General features: G+C 36.6%; 4 protein-coding genes across 5 annotated transcripts in view; all 4 read left to right on the top strand.

The window, feature by feature from the left end:
• Positions 1-1,656: 1,656 nt before the first annotated feature.
• Positions 1,657-6,781, top strand: LOC112054970 (uncharacterized). Of its 2 annotated transcripts, none has more exons than XM_052886173.1 (4): positions 1,657-2,206; positions 2,861-3,016; positions 4,273-4,453; positions 5,482-6,781. In XM_052886173.1, the coding sequence occupies exons 1-4, from the start codon at positions 2,033-2,035 to the stop codon at positions 5,619-5,621; spliced, it is 651 nt and encodes a 216-aa protein (XP_052742133.1). In that variant the 5' UTR covers positions 1,657-2,032; the 3' UTR covers positions 5,622-6,781. The 2 variants fall into 2 exon arrangements, with proteins under 2 accessions (XP_052742133.1, XP_023950699.2); XM_024094931.2 differs by having other exon boundaries at positions 1,660-2,119.
• A 499-nt stretch (positions 6,782-7,280) lies between these two features.
• On the top strand, positions 7,281-12,377 carry LOC112057413 (uncharacterized). The gene is made up of 4 exons (XM_052886174.1): positions 7,281-8,948; positions 9,886-10,041; positions 10,670-10,859; positions 11,362-12,377. The coding sequence occupies exons 1-4, from the start codon at positions 8,862-8,864 to the stop codon at positions 11,499-11,501; spliced, it is 573 nt and encodes a 190-aa protein (XP_052742134.1). The 5' UTR covers positions 7,281-8,861; the 3' UTR covers positions 11,502-12,377.
• Positions 12,378-12,434: 57 nt separating this feature from the next.
• Positions 12,435-16,788, top strand: LOC112054974 (uncharacterized). Its single transcript, XM_024094936.2, has 4 exons — positions 12,435-13,009; positions 14,006-14,161; positions 14,828-15,005; positions 16,462-16,788. The coding sequence occupies exons 1-4, from the start codon at positions 12,788-12,790 to the stop codon at positions 16,599-16,601; spliced, it is 696 nt and encodes a 231-aa protein (XP_023950704.1). The 5' UTR covers positions 12,435-12,787; the 3' UTR covers positions 16,602-16,788.
• Positions 16,789-17,573: 785 nt separating this feature from the next.
• Positions 17,574-20,498, top strand: part of LOC112054966 (uncharacterized) — a 42,183-nt gene continuing 39,258 nt past the window's right edge. The window contains exon 1 of the transcript XR_008251568.1: positions 17,574-18,582. The gene's annotated coding sequence lies outside the window, so the exon portion shown is untranslated. The remainder of the gene's footprint in view (positions 18,583-20,498) is intronic.

The following is a 20,498-nucleotide window of genomic DNA, read 5'->3' as shown; positions in this document are numbered from 1 at the left end:
GAGACACGTGGAATTTAATTTCTTAAAATGCACACAACTGAAAAGTTGAATTGTCGAATTAGAACCCACACCCTCCGGAATCGGAGGTAAAGTTTATATCCACTGGGCTATCACGGTTTTTTATGTAGGTACGAATAGGCATTCTGTTGTTCTGCCGATAATATAGTTGATAAAATGTAACGGAAACATAACTCCAGGCCATGTGGAAAGTTGATACAACAATAGGTCTGTGGCAGCTAAAAAATATGCTTTTCACAACTCTTGCTCAAAAACATTGCCATATTATCACTTCACAGCGGGGTAAAATAAGCATTTCAGCCTCTAGGGGCTATAGTAATTATGTTTTTTTTAATTCTTGTCTGTTACGAGAACTAGCCAAATAACGAAGGAGGTTTTATTCGTAAATAGAAACATTAAAGGTGGGTCATACGTAAGGCCCTGATTGTTTGTTTGTTGGCCCAAAATTTTCAATTTCATGTTATTTAGTCTTTACTAGATCTTGACTACAATCTCACCTGAGTAAGTGATGATGCAATCTAAGATGGAAGCGGGTGTGTTAAGAAGAGGACGAAAATCACACCTCTTTCGTTTGGTACACAACATCATGCCGGAACACTAAATCGCTTTGCAGTAAAGCTTTGCCGGTAGAGTGGTAACTAGCCACGGTCGAAACCTCCCACCAGCTAGATCTGGACCAATCAAAAAAACCTCAATGGGCCCAGCCGGGTATCTAACCCAGGACCAACGTTTTGTAAATCCACCGCGCATACCACAGAGGTTGTCAAATTGCTTCTTCACTTTTTTATTCTGTACAAATTAGACTTTGACTACAATCTCGCCTGTAAGTGATGATGCAATCTAAGATGGAAGCGGGCTAACTTGTTAGGGTTTATTTACAGCAACTGCTAACGACTCAGACCAATTATAGAAGGACCTGTATCGCACTCATAGTCACAAACAAAATTGTCTGTCATTTTCTGAGGAAAACGAGCTTAGATTTTGTATATATCTTATACTAAACTAGAAGTTTTTGCCCGTTTTTTACACAAAAAGGTATTTTTACGGAGCTCTTTAACCGACGAACACGATTACAACTATTTAACATCGATTCTATAGAGACAGTTTTTATAAACGCATTAGATCCTTGATCATACTTTGACAGAAAAGTAATGTCTAGCGAGGCAGGTCCTATACAATTTTTGGTCTGAGGCTAATGACGACTGCATTTGACTGCAGTTAACGGCAGTCGACTGCAGTCGTGGGTAGCAGTTGCTGTTCTTGGTCTAAGGCTAATGACGACTGCATTTGATTGCAGTCAACGGCAGTCGACTGCAGTCGTCGATAGCAGTTGCTGTTCGTGTAAATGAACACTTAGGACAGGAAGAGGATGAAAATCCACACCCCTTTCGGTTTCTATACAACAATTTCGCTGTTGTGAAAACGCGACCTAACGCTAGCCACAAACGGTCAATTATTCTCACGTTTCTGTAGCACCCACGACTATAATCATTGTGTGTTGGTCACTGCGTACATGACTTGTATAGTATGCCGCGTGGGTACTGCCGTTTGCTTTTCAGAAACGTGAGAATAATTGACCGTCAATGGCGACCTTTAGTCAACTATTTATAACTGAGGGGCATCACAAAGTAGGTACTGTTTGCAGCACGCGCCAGTCGATCCTCGATCGCGTTGGGAACAAGTTTTTGCAAACATTCAAAACAAATTCTAATAAGTTCATTCACTTTCGTACCTTCTTCGAATACAAACGATTGTTCTAAATTCGAATTTATTTGAAATTTACGATAAATAGTGCAATATACAACTAAAATAAATAACAATAAATTGTTTTATCAGTTGATTAAATAATTCATTATTTATAACGGAAATACAAGAACTTCAAATAGAAACAGTGAACTTAAAGTTAATGTATTTACACTAAAGTTGTGTACACAAATTACTTTTCAATTAAAATGTATACCTTATATTAATTAGAGAATTGAGTGTATCAATTAAAATTAATTAAAAAAATAAAATGCGGTGTGAAATACCAGTTTTATTGAGATGTTGCTTCTGCTTTCCGCTGAGACATGGTTTGCTTGTTTGGGCGTATGTGAAAGAGGTGAGTGTTCGTCAGTTAAGTCAATGGCGTAAACACCACTGCAACACAGTGGACGCTGCGGAACAGAAAATAAATCTATCAAAAAAAGTAATTGAATCCATTACGTTATTTCCTCGTAGTAGACTTTGTTTGCTTATTTTTTAAAAACCTTATTTCGAACTTTTGTTAGAGCCCTTTAAAGCGTTTTTATTCCATTTTAATCACTTTAGGATCAAAATGGTTAGAATCCAGAGCTGCGAATTTTGAAAATAATAAAATCACGGTTGTTTTATTATATTGCATATGCCTGTGTATTTACAGAATACCAATCAGGACGTTTTATATCTATCTATTTTATAATAAACTGCACATACCTACTTAACCTTAAAATCAGACTTCAACATAGATTTATTTTTATACCCCTAGTTATAAAGGGTTAAAAGGTAATATTTGTTTAAATTAATTAATTTTTTATTAATTAATTAATTACTTAATTAATCAATAAAATGATTTATAATATATTGTTGCAAATAATTTTTTTTTAGTGGGTTAAACTTCTATACATTTTTTCTCTTCCACAGTGGTTGTCTGGAAGAGATCGCTCTTTAGCGATAAGACCGCCATTTGTACATTAGTTTCTAAGTGTTATTATAAGTTATTGTTTATTTTTGTTTTAATGTGCAATAAAGTATATTTCTTCTTCTTCTTCTTCTTCTACATTGTCTGGAATTGTTCTTTAAAAGCTGATAAATTGTTTTACAGATATTCAGTCTGATGTTTCTAATTTTCACTATTTGGAGGTTCAGCAAGACTTACAAGAGGCTGGACACGTCTTGGGAAGTCATTTACCCAATCATCATCACCCTGACAGTGGTAGACATTTTGTTCCATGTGCTGTTTATTATAAGTGCACACACTGTAAGTATCAACGTCAAAAACAATTGAAATTCATTTATTTGAATTAGGCTATCAATAGGTACATCTTTATTTCACACTAGCGGACGCCCGCAACTTCGTTCGCCTTTAAACCTCCTTAATCCAGTCCGTAGTAGTAACTTCTCCCGTTTTCCCAAACATTTCCCTTCACTGCTCTGCTCCTATAGATTGTAGCGTGATAAAAAGTATACTATAATATTCCCAGGAGTATTAAGAATACGAGTAGTTGTACCAAGTTTCGTTTTTTTTTTTTTATTTTGTACAAGTTAGCCCTTGACTACAATCTCACCTGATCGTAAGTGATGATGTAGTCTAAGATAGAAGCGGGCTAACTTGTTAGGAGGAGGATGAAAATCCACACCCCTTTCGGTTTCTACACGGCATCGTACCGGAACGCTAAATTGCTTGGCGGTACGTCTTTGCCGGTAGGGTTGTAACTAGCCACGGCCGAAGCCTCCCACCAGCCAGACTTGGACAAATTAAGAAAATCTCAATCTGCCCAGCCGGGGATCGAACCCAGGACCTCCGTCTTGTAAATCCACTGCGCATACCACTGCGCCACGGAGGTCGTTAAAATTCGTCGAGTAGTTTTTGTTCAGACAGACAGACGAAAATTTTACTAATTGCATTTTTGGCATTAGTATGAATCACTAATCACCTCTGATAATTATTTTGGAAATATATTTCATGTACAGGATTGACCTCTCTACAGATTTATCATAAGTAGAGATAACTTCAGGGTGTTGACAAGCCCGCTTATAGGAGCCGAGCTGCATAACAATTTTTTTTTAACTAAAAAAAATACTTTTTATGTTTTTATACAAAATAATTAAAATATTTCCGACTATCCATTTAATACACGTCTTTATCTATCCTTGCATTTTAATATACGTAATCCTATCCTCCACTAATATGGGTAACAATGGCGGATTGATGACGTTTTCAACGCAATAGTCGTTTTGACGTTTGCTGTCAAATGTCATGTCATAGGCTTTAAGGGCGCCATCTTGAATTATCTCAAAAACTTGGGTTTTCAATTTATTTATTTCTTTTTATTCAGTTACATTTAATCAATTATTTAGATTTTAAAAAATACCCTATATTTTTTAAATTTTAATGATACGGGGTACAAGAGTGGACCTTAATGGACCAAATCCTTTCCTTAAGCTTTCTTGTGTAGGCTCTCTCACTACTTAATTATTTAACATCTACTTAATTATTTAAAATTTATTTTTCAGAAAGACTACAGGAAGATGAGAATATTTTACAGATATAGCATAGTATTTTTATGCCTGAACGCGATCCTTTTTATTTTATTCATATCACTGTGCATATTCTATATTTACATGTCTCTATTTATATTCATATTTCTTTGGTCACTTATGCTTCCGACGTTTTTAATGATTCTCATAACGATTGGTAAGTAATGTCTGTTTATTTTTTTATAACTACCTAACGTTTTCTATCATAATCATTATCAGCCGATGGACGTCCACTGCTGGACATAGGCCTCTTGAATCATGGCCATCTATTGACTTCCAAGCACATCAGTGTCTTGATGACTTCGGTCCACTTAGTGAGGGAGGGAGGTTTGGGGTCGCCATTCCAACACCTTGGGACTCCAACGTCCATCGGCTCTTCGAACTATGTGGCCTGCCCATTGCCACTTCAGCTTCGCGACTCGCTGAGCTATATCAATGACTTGGTTCGTTTGCGGATCTCCTCATTTCTGATTCGATCACGCAGATAAACTCCAACCATAGCTCGCTCCATCGCTCGCTGAGTGACTTTGAGTCACTCAGCAGTGTGTGTGTTATGTTAAGTGTTATGGGCAATATTTTATTCCCGTATCCTCACGTGAACGGGAACTACGCGGGTGAAACCGTGGGAGGTCGGCTAGTACCTTATAAATTACTAGCCTAAGCCCCGCGTTTTCATCTGCGTAGTACCCGTTGCCGTAGGAATACAGGGATAAAATAAAGCCTATGTTGCACCGCAATAATGTAGCTTTCTATTAATGTAAAAATTTTGGAAATTGGTCCAGTAGTTTTTATTTTGTTCGTTACGTACTAAAATATTTTCTCTTTATGTTGTAAAGTAATGTTGTATGTAAAGAATGTTTGCCATAGTTTTTTATGACCAATATTTCCGTACCCCTCCAAATAGATAAGATTGTGATAGGAGTGGTTACGACAATAGTTCAGACGGGTATCGAACCCACGACCTGTCGATGTCGACGAGTCCGACCCTGTAGCCAAGTGGCATGTCGATTCTCTTTCTACATTTGCTATCGATAGGTCACGTGTTCAAAATCTGTCATTGCCATACATTTTTCTACTTTTCGAAGCGTTTGCGATCGTAGAAAGAAAATCGACGTGTCGCTTGGCTACCGTTACTGTTGAGTTATTGTTAAAAAAATACCTTGTATTTAATATTTCCTCTTTCAGTCATACAAATCTACCTAATAATCCTCATCAAAAGTGAGGTTATCAAACTGAAAAACAACTCTCAGTTCGAATTCGTCAACCACGCAGCCGAAGAGAAATGCACCGCCAACATCGATTTTGTTACAATAATCCCTGGCTGAGTATACTTACAACATTACAATTGAATAGAAAAAGGCGTTATTTTGCAGAAGTTTATTATCATGAATAGTTAATGAAAATATTTTTAACACGCTTAAGTACATTAGCTATACTTGAAACTATGTCATCGTCATCAACCCATATTCGGCTCACTGCTGACCTCGAGTCTCCTCTCAAAATGAGAGGGGTAAGTACAATAGTCCACCACGCTGACTCAATGCGGATTGGCAGACTTCACACGCGCAGAGAATTAAGATAATTCTCTGGTATGCAGGTTTCCTCACGATGTTTTCCTTCACCGTTTGAGACACGTGATATTTATTTAATTTCTTAAAATGCTCACAACTAAAAAGTTGGAGGTGGCCACTGGGCTATCACGACTAATTAAATCTTTGAATCTTAATTTGATTACCGGTCTTCGATTAGGATGAAATTTTGCACACGCTCTGAGTTCTGATGACAATACATGATTAGCTAAGAAACGTCATTACAAATCCAATATGGCGGCCTCCCCAATAGCGAACTGGCTGTTTGAAATCCACCCCCATAATATGGATATCAAATGCTAGTTTGCTGTCAGGAATACGAAAAAATATTCGTGTGACTTAAACCCAATATTTAGTGTTTTTTAGTTTTTTAAACTATTTAAAGTTATTTCTACTCCCATTTCCTACCTACCTACTCTATGTAAAACCTCAAACCATTTAACAAAGCTATTATTTCAAAATTACTAATATCTTTGTTATTTGTGCGTTTATGTTTATAGTTTACATATTGAAAAATGTCACATTTAATGTAAGGAAGCTAAAACTGTATGAATTTTCATCCAATTACGATGAAAGATTTTTAATAGATTTTGAAATTTTATAATCTTATTTATTTTACAAATATCCAGACAATCTTTGCTTTTTATGTATAAATTAGATAACATTGACCTCATTTACCCGAATGTATCATAAAAATCAATATATTCACACCTAGTCCCTGTTGCTATTAATTTATTAATCTGGGATTTTTTATGTCTCATTAAAAGTATAAAATAAGTATCTACCTACGATTTATTTATTGTTAATTTCCAATAGTATTAAGTAAAATTGTATTTAAATGTAAATGTACTTAAATATTAATTTTAATGGAAACACAATTATAAGAATTTTCATAATCCTTGAAATTTTATTATAATGGCCCCCGGTTTGAAAGTTTCATGTTAAAAGCTATATTCTTCTTTCTATAAACATTAATCGTTATCAACCCATATTCGGCTCACAGTTAAGCTCGAGTCTCCTCTCAGAATAAGATGGGTTAGGCCAATAGTCCACCACGCTGGCCCAATGCGAATTGGCAGACATCACACAGTCAGATCGCTGCGTGTGTGAAAGTGATTTAAAGGGAGTGTCTAGTTTTAAAGAAATTCCTTAACCCTACAGCTATTGGTCACAAGTCCAAGGCACTGCTCTGAGTTGTTATCTGTGCCAGAGGATGGACCCGACGGTCTCCGTGGCGCAGTGGTATGCGCGGTGGATTTACTAGACGGAGGTCCGGGGTTCGATCCCCGGCTGGGCAGATTGAGATTTTCTTAATTTGACCAGGTCTGGCTGGTGGGAGGCTTCGCCCGTGGCTAGTTACCACCCTACCGACAAAGACGTACCGCCAAGCGATTTAGCGTTCCGGTACGATGCCGTGTAGAAACCGAACGGAGTGTGGATTTTCATCCACCTCCTACCAAGTTAGCCCGCTTCCATCTTAGATTGCATCATCACTTACCATCAGGTGAGATTGTAGTCAAGGGCTAACTTGTAAAGAACAAAAAAAAACAAAAGCTATTTAAGCAGTAGCTCAGAGACGCCCGAGAAAAAAAAAAGCACGCGAAAGTTAAAAAAAATCGCATGCCGCGGGATTTACATTGGCGTTGATTGTTATAAATTGTCTACTTTTGGTCCTTCTCCGTGAGTCGTAAACCTCTTGTATGAGAGTCGTGACCACTTCCATCTCTGAGATTTATCCTTAAAATCTTGTGCCATCTTGTTCTATCTCCGGCTATTTGGACAGCATCGTAGACAGTGGACGCGAGTGTAGTGCGGACCTGGTCTAGCGACGCATCGGGCTGCGCCGTCACGGCCTTTTCCTTCCACCTTGCCAGTAACAACAAATTTTTCCAGATTATTCCTGGCAATGTGTCCAAAGTACCTACTTTGGAATACACTTGAGAGAGAGTCTTATAATCTTGAGCTTGGCAAGAATAGATGCGTTGGTTCGAAATGCAGTCCATAGAATTCGGAGCATTTTCCTCCAACACCACATCTCGAAAGCGTCAATCGTCAATTGCGGTCTGCAGATTTTAGGGCCCACGTCTCAGCCCCATAATTATAGAAGAACGGAGACGTGTACGCTTAAGTTTTATCTTTGTTTATCTAGAACCTGCCTTCCGAACCGGTGGTAGAATCTGTACAAATAGTCAACTGACGTGTCAAAAGTGCTTGTAAACTGAGCCTACTTGAAATAAATGATAAATGATTAAATGGTTTTCAGCGAGGTGTTACAGTGCCTCCAAGTTTTATGTAGCTGAGACATATGACACTCTTAGTCATATCCCAATCCTTCTTCGTATGTCCAATTCACATGAGTTATTATTCCTGATGTTGGATCCGACATAAATTAATTATCCGACATATTACATAGGTTGAGTGCGCCAGTGCGATCTATCTATTGACCATGATTTTGATGTTTGCTCATAGATAGACCCAAGTTCATACTGACTCGTTCCATTATTTCCAGCAAAGTGCACGTTTCTATTCATCTGCGGCCAGGAGCGTATCAAGTTACCTTAATCCGGCACTGGTAATGTCAAGATATTCTCCCTGTTTGCCACCCCTATAGGTATAACATTGGATACGGTTGATAATACAGTATTTACGCCCTTGTCTGTGTCGTAGATTGTTATTGTAAACAATTTGCCGGAGTTTCTGCGGACGCATACGCATCCCACATTCTGATAATCGTTTGCAGGAAGCCAACACGATAAGCCGGCCATTTTTAAACGTTTATGTATCACAACAAGTCTTCAACCACTGCCAGTTAGTACTCGAACTTCACGAAACTACTATTGCAAATTAATTCATTTGTAATAATAATAATATATGAATTAAATAAAAAGGTGTATAATCACCTAATTTTTTTATGGTAAAAGGAACTCTTTGGAAAAGAAGTGTTTTCTGACTAGTTTTACAGCACAGAAAGTCAAAATGAGGTGTGAAATACCAATTTTACGGCGATGTTGTTTTTGTTTCCCGCTGAGGTATGGCCTGCTGGTTTGGGCGTATATAAAACTGGTGAGTGACAATTTCTAATAAAATCCTCCCTTTTGTCTGGCGGCCTCCGTGGCACAGTATGCGCGGCGGATTTACAAGACAGAGGTCCTAGGTTCAATCCCTGGCAGAGCGTTTCTTAAATGGTCTAGATCTCGAACGACGTAAAGGTAAAGACGTACTAAGCGATTAAGCGTTCCGGTACGATGTCGTTTAGAAAACGAAAGGGGCGTGAATTTTCATTCTTCTCGTAATAAGTTAACCCGCTTCCATCTTAGATTGCATCATCACTTACCATCATCTGAGATTGTCGTCGAGGGCTTACTTGTACACTTCTTCTTGTTGTTTCCGCCCGCGTCACCACATGGTTCCACGGAAGACCAGCGCTGCGCTGGTGCATCCATCACTAGCGTAGCACATGCTGAGTGGAGACCATTTTGGTACCACACACATCATTTTTTTTTTTTGGATTTAATTTAATCATTAGTTTAATATCTTTAAATTATTAGTTTACTATATTTTTAAAATTTCTGTCTTTTGTTTTAGGTATTTGTTGTCTTTTGTGTATTATGTGTGTGTGTGTCCAAATAAAATAATTTTCTTTCTTTCTTTCTTTCTTTCTTTCTTGTAAAAAAACGCTTTGGAGCATAATGATGGGTCTAAGCTCCATCCATCCTCTGCTAGAAGAGATAATCCTGGCCCCAAAATATGCTGATAATGATAATTTGTTACAAGCTCCTCGATTGCAGGTGGTACTAACATTCATTATTTATGTTATTGTGGAGAGAATTAATCAGTGTTGGTCTAAATAAGAGGGTATTTGATGATTTGCCCTCAGTTGTTTGTTAGGCAGCGTAGACACCGTTACGCAAGGTCACAAGTCCTGGGGCCTGCTCGAAGTGTTTCCTGTACCACAAAATAGTACAATCACAATAAATAATAGTAATTCGTAATGTTTCAGGTTTTAAGTTTAATATTCCTCGGTTTAACCATCGCGGCGATAATTTTCGCATCCCAGAGGCGCAAAGTATCTTTTTCTATAGAACTTCCCATAGTCCTCGTAGTAACGACCGTGGATATAGTGTTCAGTGTTCTGTTCATAATTAGTGCACACCAAGTAAGTATACATACGGTTATTTCCTGTATAAAATACATATATGACTCTCACGAATAATGTAGATTTCTATTGTTAAGAAAATTTTCAAAATCGGTTCAGTCGATCCAGAAATTACCCCTACCATAAACAAACTTAAACAAACTTTCATCATCATCATGAACCCGTATTTGGCTCACTGCTGAACTCGAGTCTCCTCTCAGAATGAGAGACGTTAGTCCACAAAGCTGGCCCAATGCGGATTGGCAGACTTCACACACGCAGATAATTAAGAAAATTCTCTGGTATGTATGTTTCCTCACGATGTTTTCCTTCACCATTTGAGACACGTGATATTTAATTTATTAAAATGCACACAACTGAAAAGTTGAAGGTGCGTGCCCCGGACACCCTCCGGAATCAGAGGCAGAGGTCATGTCCACTGGGCTATCACGCCTGATAAAAGATTGTAAGAGTATACTTTGATTTAATTGCTTCCATTTAATTTTCATGAAAATCGGTTCAGTAATTTTGTAAATAACGAAATTGCCCATACTGTTGAGTTTTTGTTTACTAATAGACACATTTCACTATGGCCGCCCTTTAATTTATTTTTTTACTTTCTTTCTTTTCAATCATGTTCTTTTTTCAGAAAGACTACAAGAAAATGAGGATATTTTATTGGTACAATATAGCCATACTTAGCTTGAACCTGGCAGTCATTGGGCTGTATATAGCCAACGGGCTCTACTACATGTTTATGTCTCCTTACGTGTCACTACTTACAGAATACTTCTGGTATATGATAGCGCCGGCGATTGCAATGACTTTTTTGCTTCTGTGTAAGTTACTTGTCACATTTTTAAGCCCACAATCGATTAAAGATATAACACATTTTTGGGAAACTCAGAAGTGGATATAAAAATAAAATTAAACACCAATGTTAAACAATGCTTACAATTCACAACACTTGTCAGGATAACTTAAGTAACAAACCCAATTAAACTGTAAACAAAATAAATCAAAGCTTACAACAGACAGAGATTCTCCCTGCCTAACTCAAAGTAATCCAGATTACACACACGCAGAGAATTAAGAAAATTCTCTGGTATGCATGCAGGTTTCCTTACGATGTTTTCCTTCACCATTTGAGACACGTGATATGAGGTCATATCCACTGGGCTATCATGGCTACTCTTCCTACGAGTATAGGAAAAAAAATTCAAATCAATCGGTACAATGGAAAAAAAATACAGCCAGACTGAATAATACGAAAGTGTACAGTGATCTTTTAAGGGTTCCTACAACTTTAAGGTAAACCTAAAAATTATGAATATGTTTCAGTGTCCCAAGGCTACCTGATCCTCCTGGTGAGAAGTGAATTCCTGAAGCTAAAGAACAACTCGCACTTTGAGTTCGTAAACAACGCAGCGGACGAGAAATGCACTGGCAACTTGGATTTCGATAAAGACATTCCCGTGTAACATTACCTGCTGGGAAGAAGATTAATGAAGACAGAAATTCATGTTCTCTCATTTATTTATTAGTTTTTTTTTTTAATTTTTAACAATGTCAATACAAATATAAAATACAAAACACTACTAAAAATTTCTAAAAAAAAATCAACCCTCCCGCTGCGGGACATTTGAGTGCCCAAGCAACCGGTGGTCAGGGCTCCAGAGTGAGGAACCTCCTCACAATACGCGCCGTCTCAAGAATCACTGCCTTTTGTATGCGACTCTTGATCCAAAAGCTAAGTGAAAGCTTCTTAAGATGTTGGTCGAAGCTTTTCGCTATAAGACCATTGACTGAAACAACTATCGGAACAATAATAGTTGACTCAACATTCGACATGGCGGTAATCTCGTGAGCAAGGTCCAAGTATTTACTCAATATTATCATCATTATCAGCATAATAATTGCCCAAAACTGGTCTCAGGACTCTAATAATAAGAGAAGATAAGTTGCAACGAGACTCACCAGGCTATTTTAATGCATGGGTCCGTCTATATCTACAGACATTTAGCGTGCCAGACACGTACCGTGGCAGACAAAATAATATTCTTCTCTAAATTTTCCATTTCGTACTATTTGACTAGTGCCTACCCTAGTTAAATACCTTGTGCATCTGACTTTATGTATATTTTGTGTAGTATATAATGAACTGGTACACCGAGATAAAGAACAAAAACAAATATAGGCAGGTACCTACATTTACCTACCAAACTGTATAGATTTAAGTAATTAATAAAAAAATAAAAAAAAGTAATTAATAATAATTATTAAATAATACATCTATTTAAAATTAAAAATGTGAAATTATTGTACATTGATAGTTATAAAATAAATGCTTAGAATCATTTGGTATTTTTTTTTGTAATTACGTTTTATACCTATTTAAACTGTGAAAGTTTGATACAAAAAATTAAATAAATTGTAGGCAAAGATTTTATAGTTTAAATATTTGTTAGTAGGCATAAGTAGCAGCTTTAAGGTTATCCGTAATATTTTAGCCTGTCTGCTAAAGTTCACAGTCATAATAATCGAATCAGAAAACCCGATAACCCGGTCATTTTTTAACATTAATAATATAATTTTACTATCATAATAAGATTTCTGTCTTAAACAGTGTTACTTCTCGCACTTGATAAGTTCTGTTATAAAATAAAAGGGTATATATTGGACGTAAGAAATTGTAATTAAGTAATTTTAAAAAATAGTTTTACCTATGTGAATATATAAAAGTTATGTAATACAAAACAGCTTGTCAATGGAATGGAAATCTTGGTTAAAAATCTGTAAATTTATAATTAGCATGTATATTTTTATTTCCTACTTTAGATCAATAGGAAAAGACGAGTGTTTTGTTTGTGGCTGTCTAATAAATTTTAAATATAACCCCAAAATGAGGTGCGATATTCCAGTTTTATTGCGATGTTGTTTTTGCTTTCCGCTCCGATATGGTTTACTTGTATTGGCCTACATGAAACAGGTAAGTCATTTTTAAAATAAAATAAAACAGTTTTAATACTAAAATCTGGTTATAACTAAAACCGGTGCCTTTTGTTACATCAATGCTTTATTATATTACTAGCTGACCCCGCTAGTTTGACCATCGTGGTTCCCGTTCCCGTAGCAATACGTGGATAATATATAACTTATAGCCTTCCTAATAAATCGTCTATCTAACAGTGAAAGAATTTTTCAAAATCAGAACAGAAGTTACTGAGATTAGCGCGTTCAAGCAAGCAAACAAACAAACAAAAAAAATTAAAGCATTCATGTAACATTATGTTTATATTAGAACCTCAATAGCTCAACGGTCGGGCTCATCATCGATTGGTGGTGGTTCGATACCTGCCCGTTGGTCTATTGTCGTACCCCCTCCTAATACAGTCTTTACCAACTAGTTGGAGGGGAATGGTAAAAGAATTTAAAAAATCGGAACAGTAGATTCAGAGATTACCCACCACCAGTGTGCAAAAAATATTTTGGATGTGACAACATTACTTTGCAATTTACTCGTAAAGATAGGTTAGTACATTTTGGTCGCTAACTATGGACCTTATTAGAAGGTTCAAAGTCGATGGAGCAAGCTATGCTTGGAGTTTCTCTGCGTGATCGAATCAGGAATGATGAGATCTGCAAACGAACCAAAGTCACTGACATAGCTCAGCGAGTCGCGAAGCTGAAGTGGCAATGGGCAGGCCACATAGTTCGAAGAACCGATGGACGTTGGGGTCCCAAGGTCCTGGAATGGCGACCCCACACCGGAAAGCGCAGTGTTGGCCGACCCTCACTAGGTGGACCGAGGATATCAAGCGGGTTGTAGGGTGCCGCTGGATGCTGGCAGCTCGAGATCGTTGTGCTTGGAGGTCCATGCAAGAGGCCTATGTCTAGCAGTGGACGTCTATCGGCTGATAAGGTAGTAGATTATCAAAGTCCTATTTTAATCGACGGTTTTTTGATATTGTTTATTTTTTTTCAGATTTTCAGTTTATTATTCTTCGCTTTCATTATTAAGGGGCTATGCGACCTTCAGTTTAGATTGGAAGGATTTAGTTGTATGGAATATTCCATCTACCTTGTCGTAACGACCCTGGACATGGCGTTCCATGTTCTGTTTATTATAAGTGCACACACCGTAAGTATTGGAATACGTATCATTATCATCATTATCAACCCATATTCGGCTCAATGCTGAGCTCGAGTCTTCTCTCAGAATGAGATGGGTTAGGTCAATAGTCCACCGCGCTGGTCCAATGCGGATTGGCAGACTTCACACACGCAGAGAATTAAGTAAATTCTCTGGTATGCAGGTTTCCTCACGATGTTTTCTTTCACCGTTTGAGACACGTGATATTATAATTTCTTATAATGCACACAACTGAAAAGTTGGAGGTGCTTGCCCCGACCGTATTCGAACCTACACCCTCCGAAATCGGAGGCAGAGGTCATAATATCCACTGGGCTCCCTTACCGTAAGCCTTACGTTAGGTACACTTAAATAGTCAAATTTTCCAAATGCACTCTTCTTAGCTATTAACTGCTTCACCTTACTTGTGTTCTTGACTGATGTGTAGATTATCTGAAATTGTTCGTTTTACGTTGCCTTAAACGTCCCCACAAAATATCAAAAGCTCATAATTGTTGGAGGTACTCGACAACATGCAAGTGCATCCCCTTTAATTTTGTTCATCTGCCGCGCTCGAATAAATCCAAAACCTCTCTACCAGCTCTAGGTAGGTAAGGTTAGAAATAATAACAATTATGTGATTTGATGCAAACTAAACAAAACTTTTTTTTTTAGAAAGACTACAGAAAAATGAGGGTATTCTATATGTACAATATAATCCTACTGGGTTTCAACGTTGCTCTCATCGGCCTGTTCACGACTAAAGTCTTCTGCACCTACGTCATTGACTATGTTGAGAATAAAAACTGGTCGATCATAGTGCCGGCTCTACTTATAACTGTGATATTATTGTGTAAGTATTAACTTTCTAATGCTGTGATAGTCCAGTGGATATGACCTCTGCCTCCGATTGCGGAGGGTGTGGGTTCGAATCCGGTCCGGGGCATGCACCTCCAACTTTTAAGAAATTAAATATCACGTGTCTCAACGGTGAAGGAAAAACATCGTGAGGAAACCTGCATACCTGAGACAATTCTCTGCGTGTGTGAATCCGGCCCGGGGCATGCACCTCCAACTTTTCAGTTGTGTGCATTTTAAGAAATTTAATATCACGTGTCTCAAATGGTGAACGACAAACATCGTGAGGAAACCTGCATACCAGAGAATTTTCTTAATTCTTTGCGTGTGTGAAGTCTGCCAATACGCATTGAGCCAGCGTGGTGGACTATTGACTTAAATTCTTCTTAATAAACTTCTTTTCTAAGAAAATAAGTTTAATAAGAAAATAAGTTTCTTATTAAACTTATTTTCTTAAATTTTTGTTTTGTACAGACAATTAGGTATATATCTTGAACATGGCCATTTTGTTTTTCGTTATGTTGTTTAATTTACTTGCAATTAGGTAAAAATGGTTTTGGCGCTCACGTCATAAAATTTGCGTCGCGCGTCAATCGCTCCGTGCTTTTCACTCACGTGAAAGTCATAATTCGGCGTCTCGATTGCGCTTCGAATTTTATCCATATCGTACCGACGCGCTGCGCGCTGTTAACAAAGAAATTAACCGACTTTAAAGATGCATTACTCTAAAAAGCGAAAAATAACATCGTACTTACGGGCATGTTGATCGGTTTTATGAAGGCGGTGCCAGAAGACAAAGTTAACTTTAGAAGCCTATTTGGCATAGCACCAACATACAAGGACATTACATTTCATTAAAACAAAAGACTATACCTGATATTAACTGAAATGCGTGTTCACTTCGCTAGCAACTTGCTATGTCCTTGTATTTTCGGGAGAAGAGTAGAAGCTGTCTGTTAATTTGTATGTTAGTTTGTCTTGTGTTGAATTTGTATAGAGCTCTAAAACTACAATAAGCTATACGCTAGATACAATAAGCTATACGCACAAATTGACAAAAGACTTTTAAGCGACATCTAGCGGAAACTAAATAGTTAATTACTTAGCACACACTGTCTTCACATACACACACACACACACCACACTCACACCACACTCAACCACACACACACACAATTTCTCATACCAACGTTCACTCATACATACGTTTTAAGGGTTTTTTTTTCTCTCTCTTTTTATTATTATTTCCTTTTCTTGAATGTATTCTCAGATTGTGTTTTTTTATAAATTATAAATAATAAATTATAAATTTATTATTAATTAAATATTTTTTATTATTAATAAATAAAACTCTTATATTTAAATTCTAAAATAAAACTCTATTGTAGAACTATTGATGCTTCCTTTACCCATACGTGTGATCCTATAGTATAATCTCTTATCTTCTTCAGTGTCCCAAGGTTACCTGATCCTCCTGGTGAGAAGTGAATTCCTGAAGCTGAAAAACAACTCGCACTTTGAGTTCGTAAACAAAGCAGCGGACGAGCGATGTACTGGCAACTTGGACTTCGATAAAGATATTCTCGTATAAAATTACCTATTATATGAAGAATATTGTTAATGAAGAAAGAAATCTCGCGTTTTAAAATAAGCTTTCATTTCATGTTTACGACTTAATTATACAATAAATTGAACATACAAATAAAATAAACAATTAGCAAACTTTTCATACATTAAAACATACTTACAAAACTTGTTTTTTTTTAATATATCGGTTTCTACGATGCTATTGTGGTATTTCAAAAAAAGTTCAGTTTAATTATTTTCTACATAATAGTTACATTTTATCTGCAGAGCTGGAGAACCTGACTCTCATATTTGTAGTATTTGGGGCATGCTGAAAACTTGTCTAGTACGACTCCTAACTTTTCATCTATACTAAAGCCATAATTGAGGAATACTGTTAACCAACAAACAAATTAAAAATGAGGGTATAAATTGCTAGTCATTTCACACCTAATGATAATTATAATTAACTAGTTCTTAAATTAATAAAAATAAATATGATTAATAAGCTTAGAACAATTAGATATAGTTACTATATTTTGAATTATATTTTACAAAACAACAATACATAATTTAAAATGAAAAAGTTATGAAATGACATGCTTTTTCTACCGTCATTTCTAAATTGTTTGTTAGTAAACAGTACTCCTCGAGTATGGCTTTAGTATAGAGCCTAGTTTTTAGTTTACGTAATAAATCTCGTATCGTTCGATTATTTTAGGTTTATTGGGTGTGAATGGCAAGAGAACCTGTAGAAGATAACTTCTTCTTACATGTCAACGGTAAGGGTAAGGGTTTGTTGAAATTATAATTGACATTTATAATTCGAACACTACAAGTGTAGTACTTTGTGTTTTGTTAACACAAACAGAAAAAAAAATGTTTGTGTTTGTGTAGTAAGTAATTTATACAGATTTCGAAATCAAGAGAAGAGAAAAAATATATAAAACAGATCCCTTGTCTGGCCTCGCACAAGGAAGTGACCAGTTACTGCGAAGGATGTCTGTAATATAGATGTTACTTAAGATTGTGTCGCCATGTCCTGTCGCTTCATCATTTGAGCGAAGCGGTTCAAACTTGGTTCATCAAATAGTGTAGTGAATATTTTAACTAAATAATTACATAACAATTTGTAACTAGAGAAATTCTTTTAAAACTAAATGAATAAACAGTGAAATTTGGCTATTTTCAGTGAAAACCCGACGAATTCAAGCGACAGTGTCATCCGATAAAAAAAAATTTTTTCGACGTCATGTTTGTACTATTAATTCCAGATATAACGTCCGGAAGATCTCTTCCAATTGGTGCCAGTGACTAAAAAGTTGCGGAATAAAACGTTAGCTTGGTTTGGACCTGTAATGCTGATGTCAAGGGGTTAAGTGGTTGGTGGTGACCTATGTTTGCGTATACGAGACTTGGTCGCTAACTATGGACCTCAGAAGGCTGAGTGTCACACAGCGGGCGATGGAGCTACGTTCTGAGTATCCTGCGTGATCAAAACAGAAATGAGTAGATCCGCAGAAGAACCAAAGTCACTGACATAGCTCAACGAGTCACAAAGCTGAAGTGATGGCATTCTGTGGTAGTGGTTCACTTCCCTTTAGGTGGACCAAAGACATCAAGCATCAACTTCAAAACAATATGTCTATGTCCAACAGTGGACGTCCATCGGCTGATAATGATGATGGTATAAGAGGATTTTTATTGTCTGGGTGACGTCGCTTGATTCGTCTATTTTACACGGAAAATATAATTAACCCAATCTGTACAAATTTCTACAAAGCAACGGTTACTTTTATTCAGTACCCAAACAAATAAATATAATAAAACATAAGTATTAATTTCCTTAATTACAATTTTACTAATAGTTTCTTAAACTGACGTGGAAAGCAGAATAAACTATGAAGTGTTGTGATTTTCAAAAACTGAAATGTCCAGTCGTGACGAAGTGCTGCTATTGTGTGCCCATTAGGAAGGGTGTCATTATATTTGGATATGTTAATTTGGTAAGTCCATATGTACATAATATGTTAGTTTGCAGCCTGTGAATGCCAGACCTTCGTCGTTTAAGAAATATACAAATTACTTATTAGATTTCACTCGCGTAGTTCACGTTCCCGAGAGATAAATAGTCCATAACACTCACAAATAACGTGCCTGTGTAATATTAATATTACACGCTGACGGTAGTAAATGAATAAATCTGCTAAACACTGTCTACTGTTGGTAGCACGAATATGTTAACAATACAAGTACGTTTTAATAATAGTTCCGGAGTATTATTATACAAACCAAACGTTATAATTCAATCTAAAACACATTAATTAATTAGAGGATATTTATAACGATCGTAAAATAATATTAAAATATCGAAACACAAAGTTGAGAAATTAAATACAATATAAATCATAACGTGACGTCACAATTGTTAAGAGTAAAATAACCAATGATGAATTTATATTATGTAAAATAAATAATTATATTTATATAAATCATTAATAATAACCTTTACACTGTTCGGATTGATAATCATTGTTAATGAATTAAATAAAAGTATGAAATGGAATGACGCTACTATACGCTAGGCGGCGACACGTATCTATACGAAATAGGCGGGAAGCAGGTATTATTTGTAACAGTAAGACGCCCTTCAGCTAGATGGTCCGACGACATCAAGAAGGTATTGGGAAGTGGCTGGATGAGGAAGGCGGAGGATCGTGTGTGGCGGCGCGCTCTCGGAAAGGCCTATGTCCAGCACTGGACAATTACACGCTTCTGATGATGATGATGAATGTAGAAATAAAGAAAAACAAAATTTTACCTATGGATTAACATTAACTATAATATTGTTGATAATGATCAAGTAAACACATCGATAGGAATTGCCGAAACAAATATTATTCGTTCACACCGTACTTTGACCCGTCTTCGAAGAACAACATCGTAAACAGCAAAATACTTATACCAAATATTATTTACAACCGGACAAACCAGTTGCTGATATTATACGAAGCATCACTGCGAGTGTTAATTTTCTTAGAAATTGAGTAGGTATTTATTGTGATCAAAATAATTATTATTGAAATATCCACAGATTAAAGAATAATAGACAGACAGATAGCCGTGATAGCCCAGTGGATATGACCTATGCCTCAGATTCCGGAGGGTGTGGGCTCGAATCCGGTCCGGGGCATGCACCTCCAACTTTTCAGTTATGTGCATTTTAAGAAATTAAATATCACGTGTCTCAATCGGTGAAGGAAAACATCGTGAGGAAACCTGCATACCAGAGAAGTATCTTAATTCTCTGCGTGTGTGAAGTCTGCCAATCCGCATTGGGCCAGCGTGGTGGACTATTGGCTTTACCCCTCTCATTCTGAGAGGAGACTCGAGCTCAACAGTGAGCCGAATATGGGTTGATGACGACGCCGACGAGACAGACAGAGCGCACAAAACTCGACATTGTCGTAGCCGCTCCAAATACAAAATTCTAAAACTAATACATTCTCGAGTCAGTACGACACGAAGCGTCACATCAGTAATTTTCTATATTATCAATGAAAAATGGCGTCGTACGTTTTTAATTTTTTTTAAAACTGTCCACAAAAACTAAAGAATAAGACGGAGTACTGTTTTATTGGCAATTATTAATTATTATATTAATTACGTAATTGTTGTTAGTGTTAAATTTTGAAATGCAAAATAAGAAAAAGTTTGTATATGCGGATGTCAAGAAGACGCGTGATGTTTGTTTTGTTTTTATTGCTTTCACCGGCTTCACCACGCTGCTTGTAAACGGACAGACACACAATAAAAAAAAATTTGGCTATAATGTCCAAAAAATATTCTTAAAATATCTTCAATGTACAGAATTGGACCTGTTACCGATTCATTAGAAGTATAGATTGCTAAAAATTAAAAA

Source organism: Bicyclus anynana, chromosome 16 (assembly GCF_947172395.1).
Source record: "Bicyclus anynana chromosome 16, ilBicAnyn1.1, whole genome shotgun sequence".
In the NCBI taxonomy this organism is placed as follows: Eukaryota; Metazoa; Arthropoda; class Insecta; order Lepidoptera; family Nymphalidae; genus Bicyclus; species Bicyclus anynana.
Note: the sequence above shows the minus strand (reverse complement) of the source record. Positions and strands in the feature narration are given on the sequence as shown.

Excerpts from the sequence above, each read along its gene's own strand:
- LOC112054970 (XM_052886173.1), top strand. The coding sequence starts at position 2,033 with ATGCGGTGTGAAATACCAGTTTTATTGAGATGTTGCTTCTGCTTTCCG. Across the intron at positions 2,207-2,860 it reads AAATAAATCTATCAAAAAAA|ATATTCAGTCTGATGTTTCT; the intron begins GTAATTGAATCC and ends ATTGTTTTACAG. Across the intron at positions 4,454-5,481 it reads AATGATTCTCATAACGATTG|TCATACAAATCTACCTAATA; the intron begins GTAAGTAATGTC and ends TTCCTCTTTCAG.
- LOC112057413 (XM_052886174.1), top strand. The coding sequence starts at position 8,862 with ATGAGGTGTGAAATACCAATTTTACGGCGATGTTGTTTTTGTTTCCCG. Across the intron at positions 10,042-10,669 it reads TCATAATTAGTGCACACCAA|AAAGACTACAAGAAAATGAG; the intron begins GTAAGTATACAT and ends TTCTTTTTTCAG. Across the intron at positions 10,860-11,361 it reads AATGACTTTTTTGCTTCTGT|TGTCCCAAGGCTACCTGATC; the intron begins GTAAGTTACTTG and ends AATATGTTTCAG.
- LOC112054974 (XM_024094936.2), top strand. The coding sequence starts at position 12,788 with ATGGAATGGAAATCTTGGTTAAAAATCTGTAAATTTATAATTAGCATG. Across the intron at positions 13,010-14,005 it reads TATTGGCCTACATGAAACAG|ATTTTCAGTTTATTATTCTT; the intron begins GTAAGTCATTTT and ends ATTTTTTTTCAG. Across the intron at positions 14,162-14,827 it reads TTATTATAAGTGCACACACC|AAAGACTACAGAAAAATGAG; the intron begins GTAAGTATTGGA and ends TTTTTTTTTTAG.